Source organism: Python bivittatus, unplaced genomic scaffold (assembly GCF_059951505.1).
Source record: "Python bivittatus isolate LINGU-HERP-01145 unplaced genomic scaffold, Pbiv_v1 ctg000810_np1212, whole genome shotgun sequence".
Lineage (NCBI taxonomy): Eukaryota > Metazoa > Chordata > Lepidosauria > Squamata > Pythonidae > Python > Python bivittatus.
This window is the reverse complement of record NW_028277111.1, coordinates 564,422-589,849: the sequence shown is the minus strand read 5'-3', so window position 1 is coordinate 589,849 and position 25,428 is coordinate 564,422. Positions and strand designations below refer to the sequence as shown.

Below are 25,428 nucleotides of genomic sequence, written 5' to 3'. Positions count from 1 at the left end.
GAGGCCATGCTGGCTGGGGAATTCTGGGAGTTGAAGTCCACACATCTTAAAGTTGCCGAGGTTGAACAACACTGCCTTAAGGGATAATTGTATTGCGTCATTATTATTAAATTGCATTCCCAAACGAGGGAGGGGAGAGAGGGGGAGAAATTACCATCTTGCGGTTTTAAGTTTTAACTGGATTCTTTTTTTTTTTAAGTGACCTGAAAGGTTGAACCAATTAGAGTGAAAATTAACTTGGCGATATATTTTGGGAAGATGTGTGTGTGTGTGTGTCCCCTAGCATATCCTTACCTACTAGGCATGCTAATCCATGGCTAAGCATGGTTTACTGATACCAATAGAAGAGAATATGTGTAGCTCAGAGTTGAACTGTGGAGTCCTTGGACCCAGCTAGGTAACCTCTTCAGTGCTAGAAGGGAGTGGGGTTTGCTCTCTGTTTATATACAGCGGCATGCCCTGCCAGTGTGGGTGGGGGTGGGGGGTTATTTTGTTTTGTTTTATTTTATTTTTCCCTCTGACAGTTCCTTGACTGGTATTGTTTACTGCTGATTGCACGTCTGGTGATAATCTTGGTGGCAACCTCTGCCCATCTGGATGAGGACTGCTGGTGAGGAGATGTTCTGGTCCTTTGGTTTCCTTTTTATTGTCTCTTTTGAATAGTGTGTCGATGTGGTTTATCTCTATGTGTCTATTGATGGCTGTCTTGTCGGGATGCCAAGCTTCCCAGAATTCCCTTGCGTTTTTGGATTTAGCTTGGTCTAAGATGCTGAGAGTTTCCCAGTTGAAACTATGGTTGAGTCTGTCCGTGTGTTGGGAGATTAAGGAGTTTTCATCGTGTCTTCTGACTGCTGGCTGGTGTTCATGGATGCGCTCTGCTAGTCTTCTGCCTGCCTGTCCTACGTAGTGGGTGTTGTAGTCCTTTGTATGCTGTAGGTGACTCTTGTTTTTAATTCTTGGGCTACTGGGTCTTTTGGTTTGCTTAAGATGTTCTGGACGGCTTTAGTTGGTTTGTGTGCTACGGAGATGCCATGTGGTTGTAATAGTCTGCTGGTGGTTTCTGAGACGTTTCTGATGTAGGGCAGTGTGATCCTTTTCATAGCTTGTGTTGGTTGTGTTGTAGTAGGTTGAGTGGTCAGGCACTTTTTGATAAAGTTGCATGGAAGATGTTGTATAGGTGGCCTGTTTCCTTTTTCTGCTGTTCTGGGTTGCCGCAGTGCATTTGTGCTCCTTTGAATAATGTTCTTACAGAGCTCCTCTTGTGGGAGGTTGGGTTGTTGCTTTGGTCATGGAGTCCTTCTGTCTTCCGTCTTCTGTCTTTGGTCATGGAGGGCTGTCTTCCGATAGACTTGGGTCTCTGATTTGCTGTTGTTTCCTCTGCTGATGAGGGTATCCAGGAAGGGTAGCCTGTTGCTGTTTTTCTCCTCTCTGGTGGATTTTATTCCTTCGAAGATGTTGATGGTTTCATGTGTCTTCTCTAGTTGTTCCTTTTTATTATAACAAAGGTGTCATCTACACACTGGATCCATAATTTAGGTTGTATAATGAAATGTTTGCAAGAAAACAGCCAAGCTCAGAGACCTCCAAGGACTCCACATGCTTTACTGAATTCACCCAGTTTTCTGCATCTACAATATTCACAACTGCAAATGCAGACCACACTGTGCTGCAGCATCTTTGGCTGGCCTTTGGGACTAGCAATTCTCCAATGCATTTCAACAAAGCTTTTGGAAAAGTGGGGGAAAAAAAATCTCTGCACGTCCTTCTTTGCTTCGCTGCTTTTGACTGGAAAACACACCCAGAGTTGTTGAGAGTTGGGTGGCATACAAATTTAATACATTTTTGTTGTTGTTATATTGTGTAGACCAGTGTTTCTCAACGTTGGGAACTTTAAGATGTGTGGACTTCAACTCCCAGAATTCCCCAGCCAGCAAGGCTGGCTGGGGAATTCTGGGAATTGAAGTCCACACATCTTAAAGTTCCCAACGTTGAGAAACACTGGTGTAGGCTTACTATCTTGGTATGGCCACAACTAAAGACCATTGCCAGGAAGGGTTAATGCAATAGAGTTCTGAAGCCTAGAGAGACCCAAGCCTGTGGCCAAAGAAAAGTTCCTTCCTGTCTTTCTTGGACGGGGAATAAATTGGCTGCATTTTGCAGCCCGGGAGAGATGCAGTCCCAAAACCGGGTCCTTTAAAAAAGCCTCGGGGAGGACGACTCCGGCGTTGCCCGATAATGTTCATTTTCCTATTTCCAAAGGCCTTTTCATTGAGGTCTCCTATAATAAGCCCAGGAGAATGAAAGAAGAAGCTTTACTTAGGTCTGTCTGCATCCTGAATGGACGATGCATTTCATGTTTTCTTTCCAAATCTTTATTATGGCGGGGGGGGGGGGGGAGGCTTGTGAGAATTTTCTGCCTGGGCTGCCAAAATACTTGCTCCCTCTCTGGATCTCAGCCACGTTGACCTGGTGTGTGTCTTGGATCCCATTTCTTTGGGAGTGCAAGGGTTTGGGTGGTTTTGAGTTTTGCACGTTTCTCCCTTGCACGTGTATCCCTTGCACGTTGCACATTATCACTAGCACGTTTTCTGAACAGCCTGTTCTCTGGACTGGATAGTCTTTATGTGTCCGTTACCCGGATGAACATTTGCACGCATGGGCCACATCTGTCTTCGAATGAATGGGCAGCACATTGCTGTCCCTTAAGGGAGGACTGACCTGCGCAAAATCTGAACACGAAGCTCGCCACGGTGTTACATGTAATCTGTGTCTAGTATTTGCAGCTGGACTGCACTGCTTTTGCAGGCGGCTGTTTGACGGGGTCTCACACTCTCACTAAACCATGTTTTGTGGTTTGTTTCCTTAGTTTGAGGTGTGAATGCTCCATTAGGGTTTAGTGTTACATGCAGATCAGTCCATTGAGACTGTTCAGTCCAAGAATCCTTACCTGCTGTTATGGGCAATTATAACTTAGGTCAGGAATGACTTTCCCACCACCGTGGTTTGTGAGCACAGTTGGGAAATTCAGGAGGTCAAGAAGTGAAGCGACCTTGTGTCTGCTGGGAGCATTGCTGTATGAATGAGACGGTTGGTTCCCTTAGCATATACTCTGTACTTTTTATCTCCTTGCCAGCCTTTTAACAAACATTGCATTTGTGAAAAGGTGCCCCGAAAAACAGAGCTTTGGTTCCAATGCCTTTTCTCTCTTATTTTCTGTCCAGTATTTTTCCTTCTCAGTGGAGAGCCCTTGTGCCATTTTCAAGAAGGTGGAAAGTGTTTACACTTCGATGGGTGATTAAGTTCCATTGAATGAGTCAGGTCTGTTGTGTCCTTCAAGGAGTGCTGCTAATAAAGACAACGGAAGAGCAGGCCAGTTCCTGCGGGAGGAAACGTCTACAGTGCAAGAGGCAGAGGCTGCTGAGTCTCTGCTACATCAGAATATGGATCCTGAAATAAAAATGGAAGAGCAGGACTCCATTGACCCCAAGCCAGGAGAGGGAAGAGCACATTTTCTAAACACTGGGAAGGGCAAGGAAGAACCAAGGCATAAGGTGAAACAAGAGCCAGAGGAAAGTCCATCAAAGAATTGGGATGCCCAGTTGCAAGAGTTTCTGAAGACACTGCAGGATCCTCATGGAAGAAAAGAAGTTCCACAGTTCCTTGAGCCAAAGCTGCGGGGTGGTCCTAAATGGTCTTGGATGTCCTTCCAAGGAGGGATGGATACCAGCAAGTGGTCTAAAGAAATGTGGATTTCCCAAATCCAGACTCATCTCCTTGGAACGACCCAACAGGATTGGGAGACCCTTCGGGAGGCTGCCCATGACGGGAAGGAGAAGGTTGGAGATCTAGCTGAAGAAGCCATCAGGGTGGAGACAAGATGCCATCACTTTCGAACCCTGGGCTACCAAGGGGCCAAGGGACCTCACGATTTTTGCCAGCAGCTCCAAGGCCTTTGCCACCAGTGGCTGAAGCCAGAGAAACACACCAAGGAGCAGATCCTGGACTTAGTGACCTTGGAGCAGTTTCTGGCTGCCTTGCCTCTGGATATGCAGAGCTGGCTCAGGAGAAAGGGCCCAGAAACATGTGCCCAGGCAGTATCCTTGGCAGAGGAGTTCCTCCTGAAGAGGCAAGAGACCCAGGGATGGGAACAGGAGGTGAGCGTGTTTGCAACTGGGAACATTGCTGTTCTGGTGTTCATAACCACACAGCATAAATTAAGTACTCCCCAGTCTTGATAAAGAATACATGCCAGCTCACCAGCTACTTTTATCTGTCAGGATACAGTTCCTCTGATGAGGACAAGGGATTAAGGGACAACAGATCAAGGATGGCAGGGGAAGGTGTTTGCACTGGGAGAGCCAGTTTGGTGCAGGGGTTAAAGGCACCAGGCTAGAGACTGGGAGGCTGGGAGATCTAGTCCTGCCTTAAGCATGAAGCTGGCTGGGTGACTTTGGGCCAGTCCCTCTCACTCAGCCCTAAAAAGAAGGCAATAGCAAACCAGTTTAAAAAATGCTGCCAAGAAAACTCTGTGGCCTTGACCCTGTAGTTGCCAGGAGTCAAGACTGACTAAGCACACCCAAACAAAATAAGTTTGCACTGGATCAAGGAGAGAATCCCATGGACCATTTGCTGGTAATGTGTTTGTGGGTATTCGGGCACCTGGGATACTTCTAAAAGGCATCCTTGGAAACCTCAAATGAAGTAAAAATTCTATATATGAAATCGCACAGGATCCGATCTCATCAGAGTTCAGTGTTCTCGTATGAGATATGCAAGAATACATATCATTCCTTCGTGAGTGAGGTAACACGCACATAAATAAAAATGATATGTTGAAGATAGTATCTGTCCTGTTGAATAGATGACATGACGTGGGAGCTGGCTTTTTAAATACTAAAATGATTATTTTTAGGGGTCACATAAGAAATCACAGCATGGTGCCTGGAAAGGTTACCAAACTTTGCTGCGCAGGAGAGCTGAAAATAAATGTTTGAAATAAATGAAAATAATCACATGGCTGATTCTCAGTAGCCTGAGGATGCTCTGGGGGCAACCAAAAACTAGCTAGCTAGCTAGCCAGCCAGCCACTTGCTATTTGCTACTATTTACTTGCTACATTGCCAGAATCCAAAGACTCCTGTGGTCTAGCACAATAAAAGCATAAAACAGTAAAGGCAATAAAAATTCTAGAACTTTTATTGCCTTTACTGTTTCATGCTTTTAAAATTCTAGAAGTTTTATTGCCTTTACTGTTTTATCCTTTTATTGTGCTAGACCACAGGAGTCTTTGGATTCTGGCAATGTAGCAAGTAAATAAATATAAATACATAAATATAACAAGTAAATAAATACAGTAAAGGACTTCCAAGCTAATCTGTCAGTTTCCAGTGCTCTTTAAAAAAAAAAAAATCTAGGTAAACTGCTCAGAAATCCTCTTTTTTTTTAAAAGAAAAACTGAGGAACAGGGAACTAAGTCAGTAAATAGTGCCTTATTCACTCACTGCACATTTTGACTTCATCATGAATTCACTTGGAACTGTTCCCCCCTGCCCCTCTCCAGGTGACAGAAATGTCAGAAGATGACTTTGGAAAAGCTTCCAAAACAAACCAGCCTCCATCAGAACCACCGAAGGATCAAGATTTTGGAAAGGTTAAACCAGAGGATGATGACAGTGGAAACTTGAGTAAGTCACTGAGAGTCGGGCAGCATATAAATTTAATAATAAATAGATCTCCCTGCGGCAGGTCCCACTGAATATTGTAAGGTTCTTGGACTCCCCATCACTGTCATGTTTCTAAAATGAAAGGCTCACCCCAAACATGGAACATGGGAAATATATACTGGTGTAGACTTTCACAGCCAATATCTGTTAGGCAGGGTTGAGCTTCAGGGTTTAGTGACCGTGGTCTAGGCAACAGATTTCTGAATCTGTTTTCTAGACCACGGTCACTAAACCCTGAAGCTCAACCCTGCCTAACATGGGAAAGTAGGAGATTCCAACCTTGATGTACAAATCTGGGGCACAAACCACTTTCTTTAAATATAATTCATGTTCTCTGTGTCTCACAAGGGCAGGAGCTTCAAAGTCAGTTCATAATTATCATTTGCTTCCCATCTTTCTTTAAGATGCATCTGCGTCCATATAGGGTTTAGCCATATGCAGAGGAAGTAAGGAATAAAAATGATCTTCAAGTGCAGGATTAAGGAATTCATGACCAGTGGTGTCCACGGCTTCATAGCCTGGTGCTGGGGAAATCTCTTTTGGTTCCTGGCAGTTGGAGATACATAATCCAGGCTCTTCCCTGGAAGAAGGGAGAATGAAGTGCAAATATTTGCTATGTGTGGGATGGATTTATGTATTTATTTGCTGAATTTGTGTGCCTTCAGATCCAAGCTGACTCGTGGCAGTTCATACCACAGCAATTAAAACATCTATGGTATAACGTAATAAACCATAAAAGCTCCACAATAAACACTGTAATTCTAAGATCCATAGTAAATCTGTACATATCCACATACATACTCATGCAATAATCAAATTACTACTATTAATGTATTGTTCATTCTGTTTATCTGTTTTTCATTCAAGGAATGTACAGAGAAGCTGCCTAGATAAGTCAGCTTGAAAGTGGGAGATAAAAGTCATGCAGTGATTTTTATACCATGGTGGACACTTGAACCTGGGTTCCCACTCAGTGCTTTAATCCAAATATCAACCCATTCAAGCCTTGTTCTGTGCAACCATGAAGGGTTTTGGTGCCTGGCAATTGATTGAGGTCTACATTCTGCACTCTTCCTACCATAGTTGGGGGCAAAAAGTTGAATCCTATGGTGGCATATCCAGAATGGCAGGAAAAATCATTGGGCAAAATGATTGCTTATTTTGGGGGGACACCACATTGCTGGTAGGAGAGGGCAAGCCGTCCAAATTATTGTCAAATAAGGGAACAGGTTAACACAAAACATTCCTGTTGATGTCCAGTTTCCTTCCTTCCTTCCTTCCTTCCTTCCTTCCTTCCTTCCTTCCTTCCTTCCTTCCTTCCTTCCTTCCTTCCTCCCTCCCTCCCTCCCTCCCTCCCTCCCTCCCTCCCTCCCTCCCTCCCTTTTAGCAGGCATTGGGTGGCTGAAGGAAAGTGGCAAGCTGAAACATCTGTTGAAGAGTTCTGAGAAGACGGAGCCTCTAAGGATGTTTCTGAAAGTTGCCACCAAGAGTGATCTGCTGGGTTTCAAAGAGAACAATGAAAACCAACAGACAGCACCGAGGCACAATGGAAATGATGTAGGGAAGCAGGTGGATCGGTTAATTCAATCCCCAAGTGTTTGCAAAGGGGCCAGTCAGCCAGCTCTCCTGGAGGATGAGAATGAGATCAATCACAATGGGAGCAAGGGAGGTGTTGATCAGAGCTTGCAGATTACAACAGATGAAAGCACCGATGCAGAAGAGAAGCCGTTCAGATGCTGGCACTGTGGCCAAAGCTTCAGTAACAGTTCAAATCTGGTGACCCACGAGAGGACCCACGTTGGTGAGAAACTCTATAAATGTTCTTACTGTGGAGAAAGTGAGAGGACCCATACAGGCCAGAAGCCCCACAAATGTTCTCATTGCGGGCGTGCTTTTGGCTGCATTGTTCACGAGAAGATCCAGGTGGGAGAGAAACCTTATGCGTGTTCAGAGTGTGGGAAAAGCTGTAGTCAGAAATCTGATCTTTTAAAACACCAGAGAACCCACACAGGCGAGAAACCTTATCAATGCTCCGTGTGTGGCAAAACCTTCCGAAATGGGTCAGGTCTCAAAGTACACCAGAGAATCCACACTGGAGAGAAACCGTATAAATGTGTGTACTGTGGGAAGTGTTTCAGCTGGAGCTCGCACTTCCTATCACACGAGAGAATCCACACAGCTTTGTGCTCCTACTGCGGAAAAAGTTTCGGTCAGAAGTCAGAGCTGGTGGAACACGAGAAGACTCACGTAGCAGAAGATTTGTTTGCGTGTTTTGCCTGCGGGAAAATCTTTGAACTCAGTTCTGAACTCGTGGCACATGTCCAGACTCACAAAGAGAAGCCGTTTGAGTGCTCGGTCTGTGGGAAAACCTTTAGGAACAGTTTGCAACGCATTGCGCACCAGAAAGTCCATACCGGAGAGAAGCCACATAAATGTTCCCTCTGTGGAAAAAACTTTAGCCAGAGACAGAGTCTGATTGTTCATGAGAGAATCCATACTGGAGAAAAGCCACATAAGTGCTTAGTGTGTGGGAAAAACTTCCGAAACACCCCTAATCTTAAATCGCATGAGAGAACTCACACAGGAGAGAAACCATATAATTGTTCCCATTGTGATAAAAGTTTCAGGTGGAGTTCACATCTCATATTGCATAAGAGGATTCACACAGGAGAGAAACCCTACAGATGTTCTGATTGCGGAAGAACGTTTGACCGGAGATCCAACCTTCTGGTGCACGTGCGAATCCACACGGGGCAAAGACCATACATCTGTTCAGATTGTGGGAAAAGTTTCATCTCCAGCTCGGTTCTTTTACGACACCAGAAAGTCCATGTGGGAGAAGATACTGCAGTGTGCTTAGAATGTGGGAAAGATTTCAGACAGCGCCGGGACCAGACGGAAAAGATTTCAAAATGTTCTGAGTGCACCCAAAGGCATTCCCTGAGTTTGGATCTTCAGCGAGCACAGATGCAAGCAAAGAAGACATTTGAATGCTTACTGTGCAGCAAGACTTTCAGGAACAGCTCTCATCTCATTACACATCAGAGTGTCCACACCAAAGTTCAACCAAGCCAGTGTTTGGATTGTGGGAGAAACATAATTAGGAGGCCCAACCTCATTGCCCCTTTGAAAAACCACTCCGGGCAAACCCCACAGAAATGCTCAGAATGTGAAAAACAGTTTAACTAGGTCCTGGAGGAACATGCGGGTCTCAACTTTCTTCCGTTCATCTCCTGAACGTTACACCATCTGTCCCTTAAAAAAAAAGATTCTTGTGACAGAGGGCATCCATGGGGGTGGTGGGTGAGTATGTCAGTCAAAAAAGTCGAGATGGCCGTGACTGGAATCAAAGCTCAGTCCCTTTTATGTATGTGTTGATGTGCATCAAAAAGAGGCAGGGCTTCAATCGCGTGGTTGGGCCTCCATCTTGAGCGTTTGGAACCCTTCCACAGATGGTCACTGTCCTCTGTTAATTCCCACATGAACATGTTGCTCTAAATTAGGGCTGCATATCATGTGAGCCTTGGGCTCACCAGTGAAGCCCTTTCTATAGCCCAAGTGGGCCTCCCCAGCCCCCCCCAAAGTCATGGAAAATTAGTTTTGATTGGGACTGAATACGTAGGTAGGTGTGATGGAATGGAATTATGAAGGCCAAGCTCAGGGAGATAAACATTTTCTTATCTCACCAGAACCGCGTGGGAGGAACAAGAGGATGAGACTGGCACCTCCCTGAGGAATTCACACTGTTGTGGCTGGCTGACTTGGGAGCTGGGGTTTCAGTCTGGGAAGATTCTTGCTAGAGGTTGTAGCTAATAAACATAGCCGGACTGAATTGGCATTGTCTCTTGGAGTTCCTTGGGCTAGGACTGACATCAATCTGTGAATTCCTCAGGGAGGTGCCAGTCTCATCCTCTTGTTCCTCCCACGCGGTTCTGGTGAGATAAGAAAATGTTTATCTCCCTGAACTTGGCCTTCATAATTCCATTCCATCATAGTAAGCATTATATGAACTGTATTTAATAAACCTATATTAATTGTTAAATTCAATTCAATTTAGGGGTTGCCCTGGCTCCTCCCATGTTTTTGGAGAAACTCCATGTGGTCCTTGGCCTGAAAGAAGCTGGGAATTCTATTTTAAAGAAATACAAGTCAATCAGGAGAGAATGAGACATCAGCATGCTTGCTGGTGAATTCTGGGAGTTGGTCCACCCTTCTTAAAGTTGCCAAGATTGAAAAACCCTGTCTTAGAACACTCTCTGAGATGATCCTTGATGGAATGGAAGTTGAGATTCTCTTCCTTCCAGCTCTCTTTTATAGACATGCCGGATTACCTAAGGTTTATTGCTGGTTTCCTCAACATCTTTCATACATTTTTAGTGGTGGTTTTTCTAGGAGTCTGATTAGTGTCAAGATGTTCTTTCTTGTAATTGGACCATGATAGTACCAAATACATGAATAGTACATTCAAAATTCTCTCTCCCTTCAACACTCGTCTTGGAGCATCTTGGAACGTCTTGGGTTTATCTTGCACAATCGCTCATGTATTTCAGATCTTTTTCCAACAAGCATAACTTTGGAACCTTTTAGTGAAGTGTTTTTCAAACTCCTCAACTTTAAGATGTGTGGACTTCAACTCCCAGAATTCCCCAGCCAGCATGCTGGCTGGGGAATTCTGGGAGTTGAAGTCCACACATCTTAAAGTTGCCAAGTTTGAAAAACACTGTTTTAGTGCCATTAACTCATTAAGGTAGTCTTGGGATCATTCATGAATAAGATAGCTAACTAAACCATAGCTTTAGGACAATGTGGGTTGTTAATTTGTCTCCCGCCAGAGCAACTGCTCTCTTGGCTACCTCTTTTACAAAAAGGTTTATAAAAAGTAACTTTCTTCTCTCTGGTCAAGAGTTCTGTGGTTCAAGAGCTTATCAATCCTGACGTGAAATCTGCAACAGCCAATTCATTCCTTAAAAAAAAAAAAGGTTAACATTGGGATGCAAAGTACACGACCTAAAGGTCATCTCAAAACCAAGGTTTGGGTTGATGAAAATATTTAGCAACTATTGTTCTTTATGTAGTTCTTTAAACTCTGCATTTATAAGCATCGGTGTGACAACCCGTGACGTCACTTGTCTCACAAAATGATCATGGACATAATTCAAATGATGTCACTGGTGTCAGAGGCATCATCATTATATTATTTGCATGAAGATGTCACTATTGCGTCCCCACAAACATTCAAGCTGATGAGAGGCATTGACATCACACAGCAAGCCGTAACAAGGTTGGTTTGTTTTTAACTTAGTGTGCTGTGTAAATCCAGTTGGGATATAGAGATCCTGGTTTATGGCTTAGTCTGATATGTGAACCCAATCGTTTGTGGCTTACCCATCATACAAGAATTAAACTGACCTGGCATTCTGCTATGTGTGACTGTACACTCCCAGTCATTAGCTCTCGTTCTTTCGTTTAATCTCAGCCAATGACTTGATTTGAAGAAGATCTTCAGATCTTTACATTTCATTTTCTTGCTGTTGGACTCTGTTTTCATTCCACTGTTTTTTTTCTTGGTTTTAATGAATTAATTCAGCTTAGATGCTGCCCTGTTTCTGAAGACTCCATTTCTGAAGACTTATTTTGGTTTCTGCAACCTGATGGCAGAGCAGTCTCTATTTTCCTTCCTGAGCTGGTTTCAACTCCTTTTTGAAATAACTTTATTAGATTTTTAACATAAAGAGATAAGAACTAACGAGAACTAATAATTAAGACAGAAAGCAGAAAAGAGAAAAAGGTAAAGGATGAAAAAGATCAAAAGTGCAGAAAGAAAAAAAAACAGAAATGCAAAAGAAAAATGGCTTCCAACTTTCTTTTTCAACAGATACATGTCTAAAGTTGCTTCAAGTTCTTTCTCTAAGTTTAAAACATAACATTCATTTTTTTCTAATGTCTACTATTATTTCTAATCATCGAATCCATATATCATGATTTCATTTTTTTCTCTTTCACACAAAAAGTCCAAAAAGGGGCTGTGCTCACTCTATTGCTGAGTTGTCACCTGTCACAACTTTGGTGTGGTCTCTCAGATCACATTTTGCTTGCTGTGAATGAGCCAAGAGTTCATGAAAGATTCTCAGAACATTTTCCTATAATAACTTTTGGGTTTGTTGGAAGAATTTCTGCCCTATCATTCGTTCCTTGCTCAGGTCAGAACACCAGACACCTTTATGCAGAGTTCAAAAGCTATTAGTGTTCAAGATGAAAGTGTTGAATATGGCCGGCCCCCAGGCAGGGGTGGAACCCTAACCCCAACCCTAACTACTAGTTTACGCATGTCTAGTTCTAGAATTGTCAACTTTTACTTTCCTTATAAGGAATAGTCTAATTTCTCACTTTCTAATGGGCACATCTTATTTCTGTTGCTAGGACCATAATAGAGTCCTCTTATGTTTTTGATTTATTTTATTGCTTTGAAAATAACAGAAAAAGGAAAAAAGGGAACAAAACACAAAAATTATACATTGTCAAATAAAAATACATAAGTGCTTAAAAAAGAAGTGAAAAGAATACAACAGAAAAAATATAAAAGAGTCATCACAACTATGAACAGTTGCAATTCTCTATATAATTTTCTAATACATTATGCAAGTGTCTGTGTGTTTGTAACACATTTATATAACTACCATGCTTTTTTTTAACCTGTATTTTGCATAAATGAGTCCCATATTTTATTGTATTTATCCATACAAAGTCTACGTCTATCGGCAATCCGCTCGTAAGTGGCAAGCGCAATCAGGTCTTCAATCCATTGAGTGAATGGGGCCATGCATTTATCTTTCCAATGCGTCAATATCAGCCTTTTGGCCATAGTAAGAGCACGAAAACTCCATTTATGGTGTCCAGTTGTCAAATTCCATGTACTAGGTACGTAATTCAAGAGAATATTATCCTCTGAGAATTTTAGTTTTTGTCACACAGTCACATTTAGATGGTCCACTACTTTCTCCTAAAACTTAGTAAGTATAGGACCCTTTCTTATCTATGTTATGTGACACTCTTGCATCTATGTAATGGCAAAGCACTAACTTCCCTTCTAAAATGGCATTACTTTACTCTTTAATAACTACTTTCCAATAGGTTACAATATCCCAATATCCAATATGTGTCTTTACAGTTGTTAAAAACAGTCGACTCAGGTGCTTTCCTTAAAAAACAATTTCTCCAAATTCATAGAAGACAAGTGTATTTATAATTACATGAACCAAGGTATCTTCACAAAAGATGCTGCTAAGAATATTTGATATTCAAGCCTATGGAAGCATTTGAATTTTACTTCCAAGACTGAATATTATTTTATTTTTTAAACACAACTAAGTTTTTGTTGTCGTTTAATTTTTCTTTTGTGAAAACTACACATTGAGGTCTACTACTACTTTTTCCATTGTTCTGAAGTCTGCTATTCACACTTGGAAAAATTATTTAAAATGCCCCAGAGTGCAGCGTTTTCAACTTTTATTAGTGGACTGTCTGGGTGGTATGGAATGGCTTTATGATGTGCAGAGACCATATGTCTGATGACTGTCAAGGCTTCTGAGATAATAGGGTATCAAAACAAACATCTAATTCATTGATTCGGTCCAGATAGTAAAGGTTACTCCATATTTAAAACTCTGGTCATTAACTAGATACTACCAGGAAGCTGAGAAACCATAAGGTGAATACAGAGGCAACCCTTACCTTCTGCTTGATTCCACCTCCAAATGAAAGTTTGAATAATTTTTAAAGCTAAAATGAGTAATAGTGTTCGATGGGCCTACATGGGGTCTCTAAAGCTTTTCACTGCATATCCTGAATACAACTCCTCACCTTTTCTTTTGAAAGTGATTTTGCAAACATAGCTCCATGGAGTCCTTGGGGTTCTCTGAGCTTGGTTCTTTTCTTGCAAACGTTTCATTACCCGGCTAGGTAACATCTTCAGTGCTACTGAAGCACTGAAGATGTTACCTAGCTGGGCAAGAAAAGAACCAAGCTCAGAGAACCCCAAGGACTCCACAGTTCAACCCTGAGCTACACATATTTCACCTCTGTTGGTAAACATCGCTCCTTTAGGAACAACTTTTCCTCTTGCCCGAATTAATTTGACCACGGGCACACGCATCCCACCTTTCTCCAAGGTGCAAAGTTCTATTCCATCACTGTAGCATCTGGACATCTGTTGAGTGTTGCCCATAGCAATGGGGCCTGCGGGCATTCCAGAAGCCTGGAACATGTCCTCTCTCTGGTCGTCGTGGGACAATAATGGCCCAAGCCGGTTGTGAATGACTTGCAGTGAAAGACTGGAAGGTGACCTCTATAAGGTGGTACTCAACTCTATCTGTGGCTGTGATACTCTTTCCCCCAAAGACCTCATCCTCACAAAGGTGTTCATCCGGTTTTTGATTGGGTTGTCATCATCTCCCCACTTCTGGTAGCTCCATGTTTTTTTCATAGTTGCTCAAGAAAGAAATGGAGCCATCAGAAAATGTTGCTATATGTTTATTGGACACCTCAAAGAATGCTTATAAAAATGGGTATCAGATTTCTTGTCTAAGAAATTTGATTCCTGTGATTGAACATGTTCAGCTGTGGGGTTTTGTTTTTGTTTTTGGTTCCAGATAATTACAGAATTACATCTCTATTTAGTTTGGGAAAGAGAATTACACTGTACAGGCGGAAAGTTATATTAAAGAATGGATTCAAGAGACGTGCACCTTATTGATCTTTGAAATATCCCCTTATCTTAAACCTGAGAAGATGGAGCAATATTTTTTGCATGGTCTACCATGACTTCATTTCTTATGAATCGTATAGGGTCTCTCTTTCGTAGCCTTAGATCTTTTTAATCGCAGTTATGGATTCTTTGTACTCTCTCGTTTATTTTTTATTATATTCTGGTAGCTCTGTTTCATCTTGAACATGAATGACAGAAAAGAGAGAGAAACCGATCAGGTGAATAAGATTGTTGGCTTTGGGGAGGGAAGTTTTGTTTAAGATTTTAGCCAGGCTAAAGTTGATGACCGAATTAACTTCAGCCCACTGGGTTAGTTTATGGGGTCATCTGTTGGGCAAACCCCAGACCAGTGTTTCTCAACCTCGGCCACTTTAAGCTGTGTGGACTTCAACTCCCAGAATTCCCCAGCCAGCATGGCTGGCTGGGGAATTCTGGGAGTTGAAGTCCACACAGCTTAAAGTGGCCGAGGTTGAGAAACACTGTCCTATAGGATGAGCTTTGCTTACTTGCCATTTTCCTCCCCACCCCCCAAAAAAACCTAGCTAAGATAATCGCGCCCCGACGCTTTGTTTCTCCCCCTGCAGCTCAGAAGGGGTTAACCACACCGAGCTCTCTTTGCTAGAGAGGCCCGGAGGCCCCACTCCTTCCTCCTTCCTAGCCCTCCCTCCCTTTAGGAGGGGGAACCTCAGTTCTGCATGTATTTCCTCCGCCCCCCCCCCCGCCCCGCCGCTTTTGCACAGGCTGCGATGCAACGGCTGCAAGGAGGAGGTGAGTCAGCGGAAGGCGAGGCAGGAAACCGCTGCCTTGCGCAGGCTTTGCAAAGCGGGACCTGCCTTGCCCCGGTTCCCCGATGCTCCCTGGCCCCGGGAGGCAAAGAGGAATCCAGAAGAGAGAGGTTGGGAACCCGGATCCCATCAAGGAGGGACTTGGGGTGGATCTCCAGGGCAGGATCCCCCCCAGCACAGCAGGGTGGCTTGTCCGGGTTGGAGGGAAGGGATCTCAGAAAGATCCAGAGGGGAGGGGAGGGAGGGAGCCGGCCAAGAAGCTTGGATCCAGACTCCAAAATGGGCAAGGAAGAGTTTGCTGGCTGGATCTGCCCGGAGTAGGCAGTCGGTGCATTTCAGGACAGGGATCTGTCAAGTGAATCCTCAATCCAGCCCCATCAAGCTGGATCCTCTCTTCCTTTCTGGTTTTTTTCGAAGCTTTCTTTACTTACAGGTTACCCCCGAGCAGCGTTTCTCCACTCGGGCAACTTGAAGATGCGCGGACTTCAACTCCCAGAATTCCCCAGCCATATGGGGCATTCTGGGGGTTGAAGTCCACATGTCTTCAAATGGCCAAGGCTGAGATACAATGCCTTGCTTGTTTATTTGTCTTTGCTTTGGGGTGTTCCTCATTTCAGAAACTTTTTAAAAAATTTTTTAAAAATTTTCTATTTTATTTTAAAATAGTAAAATACTATATTTTTATATTTTATTGTTTTGGTATGTTCCTCACGTCGGAAACTATTGTAAACTAGGGGGACGGTCTCGTTCAGAGGGAGCTCCAGGGGCTTCAGAAGACAGTCAGGGCTTGCAGCTTGCCCCCCCCCCCCGCCATCTAAAATAATTGACTATACCACCGGTCCTGAGTCAGGATAGGATGCAGGATTACTACAAAAGGCCATTTTCATGGAGAGGGCATTTATTCATCTATCTACCTCTTTATTTAGCAAAACTGCCCATCTCACAGATGTGACTCCAAAACCATTAAAAACAAATGTAAACAACTATTTAACAACTATTAAAAACAATTAAGCATGAATAAAAACCAAGCCTGGGGGAGAGTAGACAACATCCTAAATGCGATATCGCAGGCTCCCTGTTCCCATGGGATCCTCAAGGTTGCTGGAAAAACCATGTTTTAAGGGCTTTCCGGAAGGCTGGTAGGGACGGGCTGACTTCACCTTGGGGGGGATGATGTTCCAGAGGGCGGGGGCCACAGCAGAAAAGGCCGTTCAGACCCTTCAGATGGAACTCTTTAGCAGATGAGTCCGTAACATGCCCTCCTGCCAGACCTGATCGATGGGTAGTTGTAATCAGGAAGAGGTGATCCCTCAAATAACCAAAAATATATGGCACTCTTTACTGATACCTCCTGCATGAAGACAGATAGAGGCTCCAGTCCTGGAACAAACTGGTTTTTAGGCCAGTATCCTGCAGCAGCAAACTGGAAATGACTTAGTTTCTCCTTCTCTCAAGATCTAGAATGGCTTTTCCCAATGGGGTGCCATTTGTAGATGTTGGATTTTGGGTCCCCTAATTTAATTTCTGAATGGCATGGCCAACAGGGTCCAAGAGCGGTCACTAAAATTCGACACTGTTGCACTGATTATGTACATGGCGCATAATCAATCAGTTGATGGCCAACAGGATTGTGAGACTGAAAACCAGCATTCATGGAGGTGGCGTATAGTTACAGCGACCACATTTTCTTGGAAAAAATAAAGGACAAACCTGAGAAAGGGGCAAATCTGAAAGAAGTCCATAAGGATAAAAAAAAAATGTTTATGTTTAGAACTTTGCTTTACAAAGGAAAATTCAGGAGCAAAACCAAGAAAATAAATAATTACATGAAATCAATCTAGAGGACAGCTTTCTGAAATAAAGGGCGTAGAGTCACTGTACATATAGTAGAACTGAAGAACTGTTCCTACGGTTCTGGGAATAGTTGACTGAGAATAAATTCAAAATAAATAAGCCAGGCACCGTGCATTAGGTACTTGGTAGAAGGTGTTTGTATTTCAATTTAGATGTGTGTATTAGAGGAATTCATGGAGGATAACTTTCCTGAGTTACAGAGATAAATGGATCCTCCAGGGAATATTAGAGGGTTATTGTAGGTAGCTCAACAAATGGATCCAACTGTACTGGGACTGTGTCTTCCAGAATTCCCATCTGTGGGAATGGCAAATGTTGAGCTTTTCCAACATGTCTAGGAGACACCAGTGGGGGGAGGACTAATAAAGCTACTGCCTGAAGTTGATGGTGAAGTAGACCTTTGGCGAGATCCAGCAAATGGCTCTTCTTTAGAGACATTGTACCCTAGCTGGGTGTGGGAAGACATTTGGTGGCCAAATTACAGGTAGTCCTCGCTTAACACCACAATTGGGACTGGGATTTAGGTTGTTAAGCAAATCATCACATGACTGGACCCAATTGTATAACCTTTTTTGCAGTGGTCGTTAAGTGAATCACGTGGTTCCCTATTGATTTTGCTTGCCGGAATCTGGCTGGGAAGGTTGCAAATGGCGATCATGTGACTCTGGGATGCTGCAACTGTCGTAAGTGCAAGCTGGTTGCCAAGCGTCTGGATTGCATTCACATGACCGCAGGGGTGCTGCAACAGTCGTAACTTTGGGCACCAGTTGTAAGTAACTTTAGTGCCATCATAACTTTGAAAGATTGTTAAGCAAGGACTACCTGTATTTACACCATTGGAAAATTGGTTGTCTACTCCTTTTGGAAAACTCTGAAGAACAGAGTTAGGCAACTTTCACAGAAACATTTGTGTCTCCGGAACGTCACCCATTCCTAAGACGTAAGCCTGTGGGGAGGCCTTTGGAAGAAATAAAACAAAATGAGATCAGGAATGTTGTTGGTAACCTTGATTGTAATTCACAGAGCAAAAGGAAGTAAAAATGGAGCAGGAAGACCCAGAAGGGGCTGGAAAAGAGAAAAATTCCAAGGCTGTTCAGAACAGTCTCCATGGCACTCAAGCTGGGGTTGGTGCCGAACTTCGGCTTCAGAAGCTTTTGAAACCAATCAAGCAGGAACCGGAAGATGAACTGCAGCAGCGCTGGGAAACCCAGTGGCAGACATTCCTCAAGACCATGCAGGCCCCTTACTTCCCAGAAAGACGCCCACAGCTGGCTCAGCCCCCAGCAGAGGAGAGTCCTAAAGAATTTCAGTCTTCTTTTTCCTCCTTGAAGGGGATCACAGAGACTGGGCTATGGCCTAGAGAAGACTCGGTCAGCCAGGAGACCCGCAGGACCAGTGAGAAGAGCCCCGATACTTCTGTGCAAGTGAAAGAAGAGATTTGGGGCGAGGACGTGGATGGCTTGGAGGAGCAGAGCCAGCGTTTCCATCAGTTTTGTTACCAGGAGGCTGAAGGGCCCAGAAATGTTTGCGAGCAGCTTCGGAGGCTTTGCCACCAATGGCTGAAGCCCGAGAGGTACACCAAGGAGCAGATCCTGGAGCTGGTGGTCCTGGAGCAGTTTCTGACCATCCTGCCTGAGGAAGCACAAGGTTGGGTCAGAGAAGGCAGGCCACAGACCTGTGCCCAGGCTGTCACCCTGGCAGAGGATTTCCTCCTGAATCTACAGAGAAGGCAGCAGGTAAGGGCTTTTCCATTGACACGCTCTGGAAATCTTGACTGGGGCATAGTGAATTCCTCTGTGGCAGTGTTGTCCAAACTTGGCCACTTGGCCACAGTATGGCTGGCTGGGGAATTCTGGGAGTTGAAGTCCACTCATCTTAAAGTGGCCAAGTTTGGACAACACTGCTCTATGGCATTATATATCGTGCCTCTCTGCTTCGTTGCACAGTTGAATGGCCAGATGGAGCATCTCTATACAGAGAGAGTCTATCTGTATAATAAATTTGGAAGATCAGTAGGAGCAGATCCTATCTCTTATCTACCTGTCTATCTGATTTGCATCCTACCTTTCCTTCAGGAGCTCAAGGTAGCAGGCATCATGCTCCCTCCTCCCATTTTCCTCACAACAACCCTGTGAGGTGGGTTAGGCTAAGGGAGAACAACTGGCCTATACCGTCCCCAAGGAGGTTCAGTACCTGAAAGGCTACTAGAATTTGTGTCTCTAGTATCACCTGTGTTTCCAAGAATACCTCTGGGCCTAAATGGTCCCCACTGGCATTCTCAAAAAATAAAACTGTAGCTGGTAGTTTGTTTGGTGCTTTGCCCATCAGGAAAAAAAAAAAAGCAAAAATTAGCTGGAGTAGTTGGGAGTGTCTTAGAGATGTGGATGTCCCTTCTACCATATGACTATTTTATGGCTGGCCTTTTGTGGTTGGCTATATCAGTGGCAACCACTTGGGAATGGATGGATGGATGGTCAGCCTGTCAAGCTAGATTAGACTAGGAATCCAATGCCATGGAAGCACTTCCTTTATTTTAAAGCTACAGTAACAGAACCTTACAAGTCTGAGTGTGCTTCTCCCCTCCCTCCCTCTCTTTATCTTTGTGAGAACTAGGGAGGGTCTTGTCTGAGACATTTTCTCACATTACATTCCTGCCCCAGACTCAGTCCTCTTTTATCTGACAGTTTTCTTGGTAGTGGCTCTTCCTCTGGTCCCTCAAGGCCATTCCCTCTGTCCAGGGAGGGAGGGAGGGAGGGAAGGAGGGAAGGAAGGAAGGAAGGAAGGAAGGAAGGAAGGAAGGAAGGAAGGAAGGAAGGAAGGAAGGAAGGAAGGAAGGAAGGAAGGAAGGAAGGAAGGACTGCTGATCAGAACACAGGCACCAGATTGTCCTGTGCTTCCAATAGCTGTTGGAGGCCAGCCTTGGTGTGGGTCACAGCATAGGGTAAGAGACAGGCCTATGTTTCCTCAGCCCTGTCACTCTGTTTTGGTTGTGTCCCTGATCTGCTGCAGGAACTGGAGCCTTTTGAGGAGGTGATTGTCAATTCCCCCAAGGCAGAATTGGATCCATCAGACACAGAGGACCTGGGGCACTCCATGGAGGTTGAGCACAATAGCGATGGTGACCCTCCCTTGTTCAGTAAGTGTTGGTGGAAGGAGTGGCTGACCGTGACTGCAAATGGTTAAAATCCAACTTCAGGTTGACTATACAGGTAGTCCTTGTTTAACAACAGTAATTGAGACTGGCAACTCCGTCACTAAGCAACACATTTCTAAAGTATAACATTATGTGACCATGCCAACTTACATTAGCAGTTGCAGCAGTTCCAGTTGCCATCATTAGATGAATCCTGTGTGGTTGCAGCATCCCGCGGTCATGTGATCACCATTTGCAACCTCCTGCTGGCTTCCCCATTGATTTTGCTTGTTGGAAGCTGGTGGTGAAAGTCGCAAAGGGCAATCACATGACGCAGGATGCTGTGACTGTCAGATTTACACACCAGTTGCCAAGTGCCCAAATTGCGATTCTGTGACCACAGGGATGCTGCGACCGCCATAACTACGAGGACCGGTCATAAGTCCCACTCATTCAGTGCCATTGTAACTTTGAACGTTGGTTGAATGAGTGGTCACTGAACGAGGGCTACCTGTATGTCAAGGTTGCTTAGGGGGCAGTATGGAAGGAACCTGGTCCTGACAGGATCTACAGAGGGCTTTTTGATGGGATTCTTCTCTCTTTCATTCAAAATGCTTCTGTCATCAATCTAAGTCTTGTCCTAGGAACCTTATGGAAATTGCAAAACCAATACCAGAAGAATAAAATCAAATTTAAAAAGTGATAGAAGTGCAACCTTGGAAAGGTAAACTTTGCCGTTGTCTGCATAATTAAACCCTTTGAGACCTTTTCCCTTTGGTAACATAATGAGCTGCAGTGGAGACTTGATGTCCAGAAAGAATCCGAGGTGGTGGGAAGTGAAACTCGTTTATGCTGCACATTTCCACAAGTAGGAAGAATTGATGCCCACCATTGCCCACTGTGGTATGCAGATGGCATGAAATGCACAGCCTCAGCTTCCTTGGCCAGCAGGAGAAGGTCTCAGGGCTGGGAGAGACTCTTCTCTGAAATCCTGGGATGTTCATCCCCATCACTGTAGGCCAGGATTGAGGGATCAGGAACGTTCCAGAGTTGCTGAACTACAGTTCTCAGCTATTCCTACCCCACATAACCAATAGCAAGGGAGGTGGGAGTTGTAGCTCACCAACATTAGCAACAGTGCTGGTTTTCCATCTCCGAGGCAAGCAGCCCTGAGTCAGTAACCCAAGGGAGAGTTTCCTCATGGGTTAAGTGAGATCTCTAGGGCTGAGAAAGAAACTAGAGTATCTTGAAATATTATTAACAATGAGCACGTTCCTATTCCAAGGTCACTCTTACCTGGGAAGTGGTCAGTTAAGCCCTTCAGTTTTACATTCTGGGAGCGAGAAGTTTAAAAGGCTTTCAGAGAACTCATCTGACTGAATTCGCTAATGAAGTGCATTTATTGATTGATTTAAATTTATTGGCTGCCCGACTCCAGTGGACTGCTAGAGTTTGGACCTGTTCAGTTTCCAAGATTCTATATATTAACTTCTTTTCGACGATCAGCCTATCTAATGAGACCCCTTGTGAATCTTTCTTGTTGGGTTTTACTTTGCCTTTAGGGGTGTGTTGCTCCTAAGTGTATCTCTGAAGATGGAGGCATCCAGGCCAGAGTCTCAGCAGTTCGTATGGATGTTAGCTCTTCTTTGACCTTCCTTACCTAATTCCCTAACTGTAAGAACAGATCGACAGTGGGACCAGTGACCCAGAGAAGTGGTGGCCTCTCTTTCATTGGATGTATTCAACTGTGAACCCATCTAGGGGAGATGCCTCAGGATTCCTGCACCGACCAGGGGTTGGTCAGCCCAGACTAAGAAACCAATGCCATATAAATCAGGACAACTTTTATTGTAACAGCTATAAGTAAGAGAATCTTGCAAGTCTGAATGTACTTCCTCTTCCCTCCCTTTATTTTTGTGTGAACTAGGGAGGGGCTTGTCTGAGTCATTTTCTCATGTGACTTCCTTGCCCAGGGCTCAAGCCTCTCTTATCTGCCTGTTGCCTTGGTAGAGGCTCTTCCTCCTGTTCTTCAAGGCCATTCCCTCTTCCCTCTACAGTATTGGACTCATTAGCCCCTTCAAATTTGGGTTCTCAATGAAACATCTTGGCCCCCCGTTACAGAAATATGGGTGCCGAGTGCATTTATGCATTTCTGTATTTTATCCTTTTTGTAGGCTGCCTCGATCACAGACCTCTGGGTGGAGCATGGCGAGCAAAATGCAAACACAAAACACAAAAACTTTCTATTGTGTCCTGTTTTAAAATACATTCATGCAACTAAACCAGTAGTCACCCACAAACACATGATGCCAAAGGCCCATTTCAATAAAATGATTTTTTCCTTGTTGTTTTGCTGCTCCTGTACAGTACAGGAACATAGACAGTTGTAGAGTCGGCCATTGGCACATCTACTTGGAAAAAACTCTCAGTTGGGCCTGCTAGAGCAGTATTTCTCATCCCTGGCAACTTTAAGATACGTGGACTTCAACTCCCAGAATTCCCCAGCCAGCCATGCTGGCTGGGGAATTCTGGGAGTTGAAGTCCACATATCTTAAAGTTGCCAAGGATGAGAAACACTGTGCTAGAGACTGAAGCTTCTGCTCACAAAAAATATATTCTGGCACCATGCTATGGCAGCCTAATGCAGAAAGGAAACCTTTCCTGCTAAATTCCCAGTTTGGGATTCCTGAGTCACTTTCCTTTAGAGAAAGACATTAAATTCATCTCTTACTCATCTGCATCCTACCTGTTTCCATCAGCTCCTCTATTGCTGTAGGGAAGCTGTCAGGTTTTCTCCAATTCAATGCCAAAGTTGTAGGCTGAGTTTGTGATTCTGTTTGGGCAGGTGACAGAGAAAGGACCCAGAGTCATCAGCCGGAGGGAACGGAGCATGGAGAATTAAGCAGGATGTCTGCAAACGACGCAGGAGGACAGGTTAGCCCAGATCCTTGCTTTGCTTCAGGATGTGAGAACGAGGACCAGAACCTTCACCCGAAAAGCGCCCCAAAGGCTGAATTCAGTGACATCTCCTTAGAAGGAGACAGAGGGACCTTTTTCCAGGTACCTGAAGTAGCAGGAAGGTCAGAAAGTCAGGAGAGGCTGAGACATACCCAAGGACGCTCAGCCAGAAAGGTGCCCCCCAAAAATGTGGTTTGCAAGGAAGATGATTCAGACAGAAGCCCCATCCGGAAGAGGCTCCCTGAGCACGTGTCCCCAAAGATGGCCCCAGAATGTAGCGGCCCGGGTTTTGACCTCCCTCCACCAGCCAAGACCCTGTCCTACGAATGCTCCTACTGTGGCAAGCAGTGGCCCTGCCAGTCCCAGCTCCGCCGGCACGTCAAAATCCACACAGGCGAGAGGCCTCACAAATGCACAGACTGTGGGAAGAGTTTCAGCACCAGCTCCAACCTCAGCCAGCATAAAAGGGTGCACACCGGGGAGAGGCCCTACAGCTGCAAAGACTGCGGGAAAAGCTACCGACGCCGGGCCTCCCTGGTCCAGCACGAGCGGGAAACCTGCCGGAAGGGGAGCCACTTAAACGCTCCGGCGGTGGGGTACGTCGTGCTGGGGAACTGCGCTTTGCTGTGTATGAAGAAATCGGCGCAGGGTGGGAAGAATCGTGTGATCGCGCCAAAGGGAGGAGAGGTCCCGCTCGCAGCCCAGCCCTTAAACCTCTTAACGGGATATTCGCAAGAGAGAAGCCGTGCTGAAAGTTAGAGGTCCAGAGAACTGGAGTTGGAGACGGGATGCTGCCTGGGACGAAACAGGACTCTGGGCTGGGGGAGAGGAACACAGATGGGGGAAATCTTCCTCGGAGCCCAACGTCTGCGGGAAAGAATGGGCAGGGGGGGTGTTGACAATTAGGGAAACTCTCCTGTCTCAACATCCCTGGTGGAAACCAAAATGCAGGACTAGGAGGACAGGCGGGAGGCTGAAAACGACCGACGGAGGGCACCGCTGGAGGATCCTGCAAATAGGTGGCTTGTTCGGCCTCTTGGAGGGGAAAATGTGCAAAGAAATACGGAGAAAGGTTCTGATTGGAAGAAACGTCCTCTTGAAACTGGCTGGCCCTATTGACAGGCTCACTGAGCCATGGAGGGCATGCCGAAGGGTGCACCGTACCCCAGCCGTGGGCAGCAGGGCTGTGCAGAAGTCTGGATTCCAAATGAAAAAGAAAATTCGGAGCCGGCCCGGGCGTGGTTGTCACACTTGTCAGCAACTCCTTAAAGAAGCGGAGTCTTTTCTTGGGCTGATACGGCTCTCCTGGAAGAAGACACCTGGTTTCAGGATGTCCTGCCGGTGCAGTTCCAAGTCACCCGCTCTGCTCAAAAGGTGGATTGTTGCACAGTCTTCATATACAGTAGGGTCTGACAAATGCCCTGGCAGTGGTAAGGATTATTCTTTTGCAGGTCCAAGCTGAAATGATCTCTACAACTGCAAATCACACAGGTTCACTCAGTTTGCAGATAGAGGTTTGTACCGTGGGCGGATCAGCTGTCACGAGTCCTTTGGAGTAAATCCAAAACCTCGTTCAGACTCTTTCGGAACGCCAGCAGTGTGAAGATAAGCTTTAGTTTCAGTGCACCTGGAAGGAGAAACCATATAAATATTCCAAATTTGAGAGACTCTTCTTGACCCCATTGCCTATTTTTCAATATAAGGGCTGGGACAGGCAACCTTGTGGTTTCTGAACATTGTAAAAACTATTTCTTCTCCCATAAGCAACCCCCATTTTAAAAAAGAAGCAATGAAATCATAGAAGGTTTCAGCAGAGCTCAGACTGGATTTCAAACCCACCCTTAGTCTGCTGTGAAGCATCTATATGGCACTTTGGGGTTCAGTCCTATTTTTTATAATAACTTTATTACATTTTTTAAAAGAACAATAAAAACTAACCAAAACTAATGTTAAGAAAGAAAAAAAGAAAGAATTGGGAAAAGAAAAAATAGTAAAATGCAAAAGTGCATAAAAGAAAAGGAAGAGAGAGAAAAAAAGAATTGACCCAACCGCCCCCCACAACAGATATAAGTAACAATATACATCAAAATTCTTGCTCTAAATTTACTACATAATTCCCATTATTTCTATTAACCCATATTATTGCCCTGGGGCTTAGTATTGATGGGTAACTCTGCCTGATAGAGCGACCGTATATAGTTGCCAGCATAA

At 44.6% G+C, this 25,428-nt stretch overlaps 2 protein-coding genes across 5 annotated transcripts; both read left to right on the top strand.

Moving 5' to 3' along the window:
* The first annotated feature begins 2,141 nt into the window (after window positions 1-2,141).
* On the top strand, window positions 2,142-10,328 carry LOC103052582 (uncharacterized). 3 transcript variants are annotated; one of them, XM_088129407.1, is made up of 4 exons: window positions 2,142-2,320; window positions 3,222-4,154; window positions 5,561-5,684; window positions 7,114-10,328. In XM_088129407.1, the coding sequence occupies exons 2-4, from the start codon at window positions 3,441-3,443 to the stop codon at window positions 8,910-8,912; spliced, it is 2,637 nt and encodes an 878-aa protein (XP_087985533.1). In that variant the 5' UTR covers window positions 2,142-2,320; window positions 3,222-3,440; the 3' UTR covers window positions 8,913-10,328. The 3 variants fall into 3 exon arrangements, with proteins under 3 accessions (XP_087985533.1, XP_087985531.1, XP_087985532.1); XM_088129405.1 differs by having other exon boundaries at window positions 7,111-10,328; XM_088129406.1 differs by lacking the exon at window positions 2,142-2,320 and adding an exon at window positions 2,387-2,469 and having other exon boundaries at window positions 7,111-10,328.
* Window positions 10,329-15,209: 4,881 nt separating this feature from the next.
* Window positions 15,210-24,885, top strand: LOC103055718 (zinc finger protein 174). 2 transcript variants are annotated; one of them, XM_088129603.1, is made up of 4 exons: window positions 15,210-15,255; window positions 18,150-18,862; window positions 20,136-20,262; window positions 23,105-24,885. In XM_088129603.1, exons 1-4 carry the CDS (start codon window positions 15,234-15,236, stop codon window positions 23,974-23,976), a joined length of 1,734 nt encoding a protein of 577 aa, XP_087985729.1. In that variant the 5' UTR covers window positions 15,210-15,233; the 3' UTR covers window positions 23,977-24,885. The 2 variants fall into 2 exon arrangements, with proteins under 2 accessions (XP_087985729.1, XP_087985730.1); XM_088129604.1 differs by lacking the exon at window positions 15,210-15,255 and adding an exon at window positions 15,271-15,382.
* The last annotated feature ends 543 nt before the right edge of the window (window positions 24,886-25,428 follow it).